Consider the following 12,423-nt stretch of genomic DNA (forward strand, 5'->3'; position numbering starts at 1 on the left):
ATTCTATGTATATATTTTAAAGTAGATTACAAAAGATTTTGGTCATTCCATGCCCGGTGTACAATGGTGAAGGAAAAAGGTTCGTATATTCCTATACTTGTGATGCCTTTGAGACTGTTCGTCTTTGGTATAAGCAGCCTGATCTTCTAACCATGTTTACTCAGAAATAAATTATTTTTCAATGGGACTTCTTTCCAAGTGAACCTCCTTATACAGTTACAACCAGTTATATCAACAGGCGCAATGAGTCTTATCCTTCAACTGAAAAGTCCAGGGAAGTTCTCTCTGCTGCAGTTCTCCTGTTCTGTACATCGAGAAGGTTGCAGCTGATTGACAAGTAGAATCAGAAAAGATCATAGACTGCAGTCTGCAGTCCTGACTCCCAGACTTCAGAGGAGGACTTCTGTTGCACTGCACCAGCTAAATGAAGTATGAAATCCTATGCATACGTCCTTGCGAATAAGCTCCATAGACCACAAACAGATTGGGCTCCACAAGGCAGGCACATTGATTTTTGTCCTGCAGTCAATACAAAAGTTAGAGGGGACCCCCCCACACCTTCCCAGAGTTATGCTTTCATGAACATAACTAAATAGCTATTGCAATATTCTGTGATAGTGTATAACAGCCTTCCCCAACCTGATGCCTTCCAGATATTTTGGGCTTCAACTCTCATCAGCCCCCATCCAGCATGGCCAATGGTCATGAATGCTGGAAGCTGTAGTCCAAAACATCCAGAGAGCACCGGAATGGGGAAGGCTGGTTGTGACAAAATGATATTTTATATGCTATTGTTTATATGTGTATATTTAAGTGTGTGGTTTAAGGTTTGGATTTGCTGTGGGCAATTATTTTCTTTTTAGGAAATGGTAACTAAGGGGGAGGGGGAATTAGAATGGTGAGCAGTGTGAATGGTGTCATCTGATTGGTTGGTTGATTTGAAATGGAGAGCGAGAGCGAGCGAGAAAGAGAGAGAGAGAGGCTGGGATCGAACACAATAAGCAATGGTTGATTAAATAGGCAATTGTCCATTGAGTTACTTTTTGTGTCGTCGGGCGGGCAACACACAGTGGTCACACAACTCATGGTATGCTATTTTGCTGATTTATTTATTTATTCAGAATACTTATATACCGCTCCCCATTGAAAAATTTCGGAGCGGTGTAATTATGGTGTAATTGGATTTAACCAACGGAGAAAAACAACGGGTTGCTCCATTGCTTATCCAGACACCCGCTGATTAACATGTTGTGTGGCAGGCTCCATTGTCAACTTTAACATGTTAAGTGTGCTATTTCGGGAGCACAAAGAGTCCTCTGACAGGAGCAGCTGAAAGCGCCCCAGATGTTCCTCTACAGCTGACAGAATTTGCAATGGCTGATGGGATATTTATTTATTTATTTATTTATTTATTACATTTATATACCGCCCCATAGCTGAAGCTCTCAGGGACAGGAGGCCTGAGGGAGGAGCAATGGAGAGCTGTAATGTTACTCAAGGGGTTGAATGCTTGCTACCCTGGCGCATTAATAGCTAATAAAACACACGAGGGTGGAGAATGCTCTTAATCGTTTTAATTTCCAATACTGCAGTATGGGGTGCTCTCCACATGGTATGCAAGATGGAGGCACCCCCGAACAAAGGAATCGCAGTCCATTTATAGGCCCTGACTAAAGGAGGGTGTTAGTCTCTTTCCAACCCTTCTATTGGCCAGTTCTGGCTTAGCAAGTTAGGTTACATCATCAATAGAGAGTTAAGGTTCATAATCATAGGTTACATTCAAAGCTTCATTTTTCAGTCTATTCATTACAGAATGCAAATTTGGCATGTAGCCACCTGCAGCCACCCTTTGGCAGAGGAGCCATCTTTAATCCTTGGCACATAACATTCTTCTCCACGGATGCAGGCATACAAAGAACAATGAAATCTTTCTCTGCTGCTATCAGGGAGCCTCAGCTGTGCAACGGCGGCAGGCCAACATATTGTGTGGGGAGTATTTGCACAATAACACACCGTCAGTGGATTATTCCCCCCCCCCCTTGTTGCCTAAAGTGTCATCCAAACTCAGCCAGAGTAAGGGGGAGTAAGAGTCAGTTTGGCAATTAGAGTTAGTCAACGTTGGGAGTTAGTGAGGGCTGGAGTGAATTGGCTTATTACAGGCTTCTTTCAGGATAGGATTAGGAAAGGGGGGTTTATAGGATTTGGAGGTGATTATTCCTAGAGAGGTAGATTTATGTGTACAATTTAAACAAACTTAAAGTGTCTTTTTAGAATCTTTTACTTATATGAATAAAGTACATTTTTATTTTGTTATTTCAACCATGTCTGCTCAGTCATTTACGTTACTTCGGTTTGTAAATACACAGTCACTCTCACACACAAATAAGTAATTAAAAGAAGATTTATTGTTCCCTCATTCTTTGAGAGATAAAGAATAAGGTAGTGGCAGTGAAGGAGAGGTTTAAATAGACGTCACAGAGGCTGGTGATGCCACACTGGTGTATATAGACTGGTCCCATTGTATGCAACACCTCTCCCTCCCCCTCCCCAGCCCATTTACCTCTCCCCTTCTACCCATTTTATAAATAAAAAAGAAAACAACATACAGGTTGTTATATGATAAAGATACATCATACAAAAACCTCCTGACATAGCAAAAGTTCACATAATTGACATCCTACTCTGGTGTGGTACAAGTGATATCTAGACCATGTACAGCTCCAAACACCTTTAAATTTGTCCCTATTTCCTTGCCGCATATATGCTGAATGCTCTGAGATAACTTGTTTGAGCATTTCTTTGACCAATTTCTCATGGTTTGGCAAGGATCACACATTTAGCAACTATAAACACCCTCATTAGTCATGTCTTCTGGTTGTGTATGTTGGTTCATTCAGTTGGTGTCCAACCAAAACTGGCATGGATCCCCAGAATTTGTAGAAGGAATTGGGAATACTTATCCTTGTGCAAACTTTGGCCCAAAAGCAGGGCACTGTAATGCAAATGCCTAGGCCTTATCAATGTTCTGTTATTGTTTAGGGTAACCATATGGAAAGGACAGGACTTTTGTATCTTTAACAGTTGCATAGAAAAAGGAATTTCAGCAAGTGTCATTTGTATGCATGCAGCACCTGATGAAATTCCCTCTTCATCACAACAGTTAAAGCTGCAGGTGCCCTGCCCTCTTTTAAAATGGTCACTCTAGTTTGGCTCCTGCAGCTTTAACTGTTGCGATGAAGAGAGAATTTCACCAGGTGCTGCATGCATACAAATAACACCTGCTGAAATTCCCTTTTCTATTCAACTGTTAAAGATACAGGAGCCCTGTCCTCCTTTTCATATGGTCATCCTATTTTACCTTGCTGGTTTTAAATGAACTTTAAAACTGTCAGAAAGAACACTTAGCTCCAACTAATAGTGGCCCTGGGACAGCACAAGAACCTAAGGAAGAACATAAGGCAAAATTAGCCTGGCACGAAGCGCATTTAAATACCCGCTTAGAGTTCACCACCTTGTAAAGTCCTTGAAAAACAGTTCTCCATCTTTTCCTTGAGTGTCTTGTCATTTTCGTTTGTAAGCTTGAAAGCCTGTCTCACTTTTTTTAATTGATATGAGTCAATTTGGGAGATGCTTGGAAAGTGGGTTAAAATACAGTAAATAAAATAAAATAAATTTAACGAAATAGTTTTAGCTGCTGCTGCTGTTCTGTAACTATCCCGTTTTAATGTGCTGGTTACTGTTTAATCTGTAGGTTTACATTGCTAGCCGCTCCGGGAATCCTTTGAGGATTAAAGAGTGCTGTGTGTGTTTATATATAAACTTTTAAAGAAACAACAAACAAACACCCCTCCTGAGGTCTGAGTATTTTCAGAGAACTGGGCATTGTACAAAGTTCAGTCTCGACTCGCATGCACGCCTGGGGCCTCCTTTTCTCGCCGTTTCTATGGCAACCAGGGCAAGAAGGTGGGCGGAAGTGATTCTCCGCGCACTTTGGTCTCGCCGTCCGGTGCGCGCGGGCTGACGTGTCTTGCGGAAGTCGGAAGTAGCGGCAGGGAAGGCTCGGCTGGCTCGGCTCCTTCTTTTTTCCCTACCCCTGATCCCTTCCCCCCCTTCCCCTCGCTATGGCTGCGCCGCGGTTCATGTTGTGCGTCGCGCTCCTGGCCGTTACGCAGCCCTTCGCGTCGGCCTTCTACCTGCCCGGACTGGCGCCCGTCAACTTCTGCGATGACCCGAAGAAGTATGATTGTAAGGTCTGTAGCCCTGACGGGGATGATGGGGACTGGGGCAGCAGGAACGGCTCACCCTCAAACTTCCGCTGAGGGGAGCGGGAGAAGAGGCGACTGCGTGTGATGCTATGTTTCTGATGGGGGCTGGGCGGCGGCGGCGGCGGCAGCCTCACAACAATATCCGCTGTCTGGTATAATGGTAGAAGCGAAGACAGGATCCCACCCACAGGTTCGTAGTTGGAGGCCGCTTGGGCGTCGTTTGCGTTTTGGAAACCAAATGGATGCACAGGAAGGCTTTAGGAATGCCCAGCTGCACCTCTCCTGCTTCGTCTGTATTCTGCCAGTGTTCAGGCACGTGGGAATGGGCAGCTAACAGACTGGTCCATTTTGCAATTCGATTCCATCATTAGAAATATTTCACATTCTCAGGTTTAACTCTGGTAATTTCCTTGAATTATGATGCTGAAATCTTCCCATGCTGGCATTTCTTTGGTGGTGCTAGATTGGCAGTCCTAGTGTGATAAAGGGAAACCTACCTGTCTGTCTTGAATACCTGACTCTTTGTAGTACAAACAAGAATGTTTTGCTTAACCCAATGCCTAATTAATATTAGGAACTACTTTCCCCCCCATAAAATGTGGTAACATCTAGTGCTCTAGCTTAGATGGCTTTTTAAAAGTATTAAACACTTGGAAGAGATTTGTCAGTGGTTGTCACACAAGATAGCTGGCCTCTTATTTTAGTATGATGTAGCTTCAAGAATTGGCATTGGCTTAATACTTGGACTGGATAGGGTCAAGATATCATTATCTTCCAAGAATGGCTGCAGTTGCCCTGCTGTGACTCTCTCAGGAACCTTACTCCAAAAGAGGATGTTTATGTTCCTGTAGTAATTGGCAAGAGTCCAGCACATGCCACCACTGGTTTCAAGGCTCTGCCCCCCTCCTGCAAGGACATATTCACTGGACCCAGGACCCACCTGGTCAAACTTCCTTGGCTAGCTTTAATCAGCCAAGAATGGCAAAGTTCAAGAGATCACTTGGTTAGATGTGTGAATGCAAACACTTTGCCCATGTCCTCAGGTTGCAAAATCTGAAACTGATCCCATGACACCTGACACCCAGCATTGGACGCCTAAATTGGAACAGCAATAAATGCATTGTTAAGGTTGCTCTGAAGGTGAGCAATTTTCTCCTCAAACGGCCTAGTAGAAGAATCACAGTGGGTTTCTGAACGGGATAGAGTTCCATTTACCAGAGCCAATGTTAACAACCCCCAGACCACTTTAAAAAGCTTCACTGGAAAGACTACACTACAATGCAATGTAAGCTGTGAAATAAGCCCTTTTCACTGCTCTCACTGCCATACAATACACTATTATATGTTCTTACTCAAGTTCAATTGACTTTGCAACCTGACTTCTCTGCAACCAGACTTCTGCCACCTGTGTGTTAGCCATCATCCATCCTGCTTCATTGCCCTTGACTCCCTGGAATACCATGGTGGCATTCAAGCTCCACAGTGCTGGAGAGTGTACTCATGAATTATTGTATTGATGGCCCATTTCATCTCATTATTCCAAAGTGAAACCAGCACCTCAATTGGATTGTCAGCTCTGTTCACCAGAAAATCCTCCAGACGATTCCAGAATAAATCAAATTCCATTTGTTTCCATGGACAGGCTATTCAAATCGGTCCCCATCTCCTCCTGGGAAAACTGAGGTTATAAGTCCAAACTTTACCAAGAAGTGGTAACCACAGGATTATGCCAGCCACCTAGTTCCAGACATCTCTTTGCTTGAGACCACACCTCTCTTTCCTCAGGACAACAAAGACTAAATCGGGGGTCATGCCTTGTTGGGCCAATAACAGCTTGAAACAACCTCATGGATGCCATAAACTCCAGAGGTAGCCTCGGTATGAATGTAAAAACCCCTCAAAACAACTATCCTAGGGCTCTGCAACGTCACTCTAGAGACCAGTTTTAATAATCTCAGGTGAATAAAGGCTATGGATGGTATGGTAAAATTAAAAAGAAACAAAATTGCATCCTGTCCAACATTGTCAGTATTGCAGATATTTATGGTTGCCTTACTTTTGTTTTTATTTCTCCCAAAGTGTGCTAAATAAGTTTAAATGTGAACTTAAGGTCAATATAGGGTTTGGTGTTTTTTTGTTTTTGTTTTTTTGCATTTTGCAATTCGATTCCATCATTAGAAATATTTCACATTCTCAGGTTTAACTCTGGTAATTTCATTGTATTATGATGCTGAAATCTTCCCATGCTGGCATTTCTTTGGTGGTGCTAGATTGGCAGTCCTAGTGTGATAAAGGGAAACCTGTCTGTCAGTCTTGAATACCTGACTCTTTGTAGTACAAACAAGAATGTTCTGCTTCACCAAATGCCTAATTAATATTAGGAACTACTTCCCCCCCCCCAAATGTGGTAACATCCAGTGCTCTAGCTTAGATGGCTTTGTCAGTGGTTGTCACACAAGATAGCTGAAGGGAGCCTCCCATGTTCAGAGGAATTATGCTAGGGACAAATAATGGGTGGAGAATTCTTGGCTCATTTTGTATAGATATTTTACTAGTTACTATTGGAAACAGAAAGCTGGTACATCTTTGGTCTGATTCAGCTGGGCTATTCTCATGGTAGGATATCATGTCAGTCTAGCTATTCACCAAGAACCAATCTATCCTAATGTTTTATCCTGGTATTCTTAATGTCTAGCTAATTTGAGCCGCACATAATGCACTTCCCAACCCGTTGTCCTGATAATATTTCACCCTCAGCATTCCATTTTTCCTCAAACTACTTTTATGACTTTTGGGGTGTTGGTGGGGGTGATTGCAGTTTCAGTGTGCTACAGATGCACATGTATGCCAGTCTATTAGTATAATAACTTACTGGTGGGAGTGGCTTTAAAGTTGTATAACCTGTTTTGTTACATATTTGAATGGATGGATGGACAAAGCCTGCCTGTGAGTAGGGCTGGAGCTGCTACATCTCTTTTGAGTGTTGTGGAGAAACACAATGAAAAAAGGAGTAAGGTGGGGAGACAAGGAAGAAAAGCAAAGAAGTGCTTGTCAAAATGTTAATGCTTTCTCTACACAATCAACAAACAGAGACCCAGTCTTCAAGCTGTTAGGGTTCATTATGCTAATAGCAAGGTTTTCCATAAACCAGATTCAGTGATTCTCAAAGACAGCTGCAGGGCCTAAATAGCTAATCCTCATCTCTCTCTTAGGTAAGGCTTTAGCAAGATAGAAAAGTTGCCACCAAATTGACAAAAGGTAATTACTGCAGAACCTGAAAGGCCGCTTAAGGCCGTTCCTTAGGTTGGCTCCCTTTTGTGTTGAGTCTGGTGAGTGGCTATTCCAGCAGAGCATCTCAAACAACTCCCTAATTCCGCCCATGATGTGCCCTTGCACCAACCAAGTCTCGCCCCTCTTCTTCCTCCTTGGAGGGGGACATAGTTTCATATGTGGGGGAGGAAGGGGTTTCTCAGCCTGGGCCACTTGGTTGTCATGGTCTTGAGAAGAGTCTTCCCCAATCCCTGGAGTCTCTTTGGTAATTTCCTCTGCGTTCTAGTCTAACTGTTCTAGTTCCGGCTCTGAATTAGAATTGGAATTATCAGAAACTGCAGGGGCCCTGGGTTTAGTCCTGACAGTGCAATCCTTTCACACAGAAGGATTGGGGCCTGCAAAGGATTAATTTCTAAAAGAAAATGTTTCAGGATTCAGAGTTGCTAGGATGCTAGGCCCTCTTGTCTGAGTTGACATATTGCTGCGGAGGGGGACGGGAATTTGTAGGAAATATGTGATTTGTTTTCTTGGAGGCTATTTTTCACTGTGCATATGCATAATTTTATTTATTTATTATTTATTTATTTTATTACATTTATATACCGCCCGACAGCCGAAGCTCTCTGGGCGGTTTACAACAGTGATAACCATATAATTTATTTTTAATCCTGAATTCTTACACAGTGGAATTTCCTGTTCAGAAGACTATTTTGCACCATTTACCATTTCCAGTTACATGATGCTCTGAACTGGCTGATTTTTCTTGTTTGTATTTGTGTTGATAAAATATTTCAGCAATAAACTTTTTTTAAAAAATTCTCTTTAAATGTTTACTGTTCCCCTTATTGACGTTCAGTTACTTCAGTCTGAGTAGGTTAAATAAAGATTCATGTAGTTTTAAATTTTTCCATTGTTTGCAATACATAATACAAAAACACTTATTTTATTTATTTGACTGAGTAGTTTGGCATTTTACTTAAAATAAATAATTATAAAATATTTTGATAATCACTATCAGTATTGCTTAAGTTATTGTAACTCTAGTAATTTATTCTTGCCTCTTTTCCAGTCTGTGATAGAGCTGTTTGTAAATAGACTGGACTCCGTGGAATCGGTCCTTCCTTATGAATACACTGCGTAAGTACATTATATTTATTTATTTGATTTGATTTATGATGTAGAAGTACTTCCTGAATGCTTTGCTAAAAAAAAAAGTAAAAGGATATGACTCATCCTAGTTCAACTGTGCTGTCAATAATTGATTTAGGGTGCAATCCTATGCATGTTTAGACAAAAAAGTCCTACAACTCCCAGCATCCCCCAGTCAACCATGCTGCCTGAGGAATGCTGGGAGTTGCAGGACTTTTTTTCTGTCTAAACATGCATAGGATTTCAACCTTAGTTGCTTGCTATCAAATTTAAGCTTGTTAAATCCTGCTTCTAACATTTGTCATGAGGATAGGATTCATTTACTCAGTTGTAGAAGTTGGTTTTGTGATTCAGTTGCAGTGTTCTCAATAAGACAAACTTGGGAATAATGTCTAAACTGATGTGCATATGGGCCATCACCATATAAACATAATTATTTTACTGCATTCGTGCAGTAAATCTAGAAATTTGGAAAATGTTCTTCATTACTAATTATGTAACAAATTGAGTCCTGTAGTTGTGAAAGTACTACTAGCATATATCAGCTTGCCTATTTCTACCTATGTATCGCAGAATGATTTGGACAATATGATGATAATTCCCCCCCCCAGGCACTTAATCTTGTTTGCCAGAGGAGAGTAAAGTGCCAAGCTAACTATGGAACTCACTACCACAAGATGTAGTGATGGCCACCAATCTGGATGGCTTTAAATGGGGATTGGATAAATTCCTGGAGGCTAAGGCTATCAATGGCTACTAGACCTGATGGTTGCGAGCTATCTCCAGTATTCGAGGCAATAAGCCTGTGTGCACCAGTTGCTGGGGAACATGGGTGGAAGGGTGCTGTTGCACCATGCCCTGCTTGTTCATCCCTGGCCAATCGTTGGTTGGCCACTGTGTGAACAGAGTGCTGGACTAGATGGACCCTTGGTCTGATCCAGCATGGCTGTTCTTATGTTCTTAATGTGAAAATCATAACTGACACTTGTTTTTATTAAAAAAAAGTGTGCACAAAAAGACCTGGTAACTGAAGACAATATACTCCACAAATATTTTAAACAGCATATTTACACTTAACATTGTTTTATTTCCATTAATAGAGGAATGTGTTTTCCTAATACTGTATTTATTCTTAGGCTATCTTATTAAGATAGTTTAAATGCAGTGAATGTATTTCTAAATTGCATGCTTATCCAAGAAGTTCCTTAGAGTTTCCCTTTTAAATTTTGTGAAAAAAGCAGGCATAATAAAATTGTGTTTGTTTGCTATTGCAAAGAGGCTGTCAGGTATTTTCTGGCTGCATGTCTTTGCTTTCAAAAGCAATTCTAGGACCTCATTACCTTAATCTGTTCTTGTGTTTTTAAAACGTTCCATTGCACATCGAAGTTAAAATATATGTGCAAAGAATCTTAACAGCAAGTGATAATTTCACTGTTGTAGAATTTTGCAAGTATGAAAAAAGAAATTGTCCCCAAATTGGGCAGATAATTGGACACACTTTTAGGAGATTCCTTGTATGCAAGGTGAGGGTAGAGATTGCAATGTTTTCCAAAAATAGCATGGAGGGTCTCATTAGATTTACCCCTTCATTCTTCCCCCAAATGACAGAGGCTGGCTCATGTGCTCTAGCCTTGGGCCAGCAGGATGGAAATCAGTCAACTTCTGGGTCAACGTGCATTCTTCAGCTGAGGCATTATTGGGAGGGAAAGTAGCAGGTCTGCCAGCCACATTCTCCTTTCATTTCCATCTTCACACTGTGTCTTCTGTCATTGCCTCAAATGCTGAAAATGGGAAGAAGTGCATTCAAGAGAGCTCCTACCTCCCTTGTTAGAGCAGCTGCTTCAAGTGATAAAACAGCTACCCCTGCAGGGATGGAAAAACCACATTTGAAGGTATTTCCTTCCAGAAGCAGTGATGGCAGTGAGGGGTAAGAAGCATGGTTGGAGAGAGTGAGTGAGTTATCAGGGAATTCGGGGTCAAGAGTAGAAAGAAGCTTTAGCTTAGAGGAACAGTTACAGTGCGTTCTATAGGGTATGTTGTGGCCAGATTGGGGGTGAGATAAGTTTGAAAATTAAGAGAAGGTGAATAATATCCTTCCTTTCTCTGCCCTGCCCTTCCCAGTCCCCACCCATTATGAATAAAATATGATGTTATAATAGTTAAATGACCAGGAATTCACCAATTCACTTGTCATCATCCCTAAGTTGAATTAAGAGTACAGAATTCTGCTCCCCTCTTTCCAGTTGCCTGCAACATGTAGAAAACTCAGATGAATGGTATGCCTGAAAACCTGGGTATTTCCATTTTTCCTGGACTTGGAGAAGCAGCAATAGAAACTCTTGCCACATTTTTCTTTCTCCGTATCTCTAGTACTTATGCAGGGGGCTTGAAGGAGTAGTGAGACTTCATTCTGGGTTTCAGAGAACGCAGAAAAGCAAGTCCATTTCACTGCTTCAGCTCTAACTAAAATAAGACCCAAAAGGTTGATTTGTGAAATTGATTAATACGCTGCTCTAAGATAACTATGAGATCGCCTTTTGCCAAAGATTCAATTCTCCACAAATGTATGTTCTAGATATAAAAGATAATAAAGTGTTCCAGGTTGTGCTGGGATGCTGGAACACAATAAATAGTTATACATTCTTCCATAGGTTTGATTTTTGCCAAGAAGGGGGAAAGAAACGTCCATCTGAAAATCTTGGTCAGGTATTATTTGGAGAGAGGATTGAACCATCTCCATATAAGGTATATGCTTCATTTTAAATATCAAAGATCCTGGTTGCTGGTATGTTGATAATTTATACAAATTGATGAATATTAACTAAGGCAGGCTTTAGGACAGGTCCTGCACCAGCAGCACATGGCGTTCTCTGGAAGGGCCCACTGATGCTGGGCCACTCTTTAATGTGTTGTTTCCTCGCTGCTCCTAGCAGGATTGCCAGGGCTGAGTTGACTGGATTTGCTGGTGTGGCTGCCATTTAAATATCCCCACAATGTAGTTACTGTGATGGAGACACTGCATTTGGGAAAATTAAAATGGCATTACTGAGTCCAGCCATGCAGCCCTTAGGCTATCTGCTGAGCTGCTTGCCTTACAGTGGGGAGACAGTGTGGCAGTAGTTCTGACAGGAACAGCAAAGCCTTTATTTATTTATTTATTTATTTAGCACCAACAATGTACTTAGTGCTGTACAAAATATATAAATAAAACAGTGATACCCTGCCTAGAGGCTTACAATCTAAAATCACATTAAAACATATGAAGGGGGAAAGGGTTCACAGAACAGAAATAAGAGAATAATCATAGGGATTTAATCACAGTAAATCAAGCTAAAATACCAAAAGCTATTGAAAACAAATAAGTTTTCAAACGTGTTTTAAAATCTACAATGGAACTCGTGGTACGTAGTTGCTCTGGAAGAGCATTCCAAGCAAACAGGGCAGCCGGAGAGAATGGGCGAAGCCGGGCAAGAGAGATAGAAACTCTTGGGCAGGAGAGCAACATAACATTTGAAGAACGGAGGGTACGAGGGGGAATGGTAGAGTGAAATGAGAGAGGAAAAATAAGAAGGTGCAAGACCATGACCCACTTTGAATGTCAGCAAAAGAAGATTATACTGAATTCTATATGGGATCGGAAGCCAATGAAGAGATTTCAACAAAGGAGAAACATGGTCAAAACGACAAGCCAAGAAAATAATCTTGGCTGCAGAATGGTGAAGAGAGACCAAAGAGGACA

At 41.5% G+C, this 12,423-nt stretch overlaps 1 protein-coding gene across 1 annotated transcript in view; it reads left to right on the top strand.

Moving 5' to 3' along the window:
- The first annotated feature begins 4,033 nt into the window (after nt 1–4,033).
- Nucleotides 4,034–12,423, top strand: part of TM9SF2 (transmembrane 9 superfamily member 2) — a 29,973-nt gene continuing 21,583 nt past the window's right edge. The window contains exons 1-3 of the mRNA XM_063126099.1: nt 4,034–4,250; nt 8,605–8,672; nt 11,336–11,429. Coding sequence (XP_062982169.1) covers nt 4,122–4,250; nt 8,605–8,672; nt 11,336–11,429 — 291 coding nt within the window. The 5' untranslated portion in view covers nt 4,034–4,121. The remainder of the gene's footprint in view (nt 4,251–8,604; nt 8,673–11,335; nt 11,430–12,423) is intronic.

The sequence above is a fragment of the Elgaria multicarinata genome, chromosome 5, assembly GCF_023053635.1.
Source record: "Elgaria multicarinata webbii isolate HBS135686 ecotype San Diego chromosome 5, rElgMul1.1.pri, whole genome shotgun sequence".
NCBI lineage: Eukaryota > Metazoa > Chordata > Lepidosauria > Squamata > Anguidae > Elgaria > Elgaria multicarinata.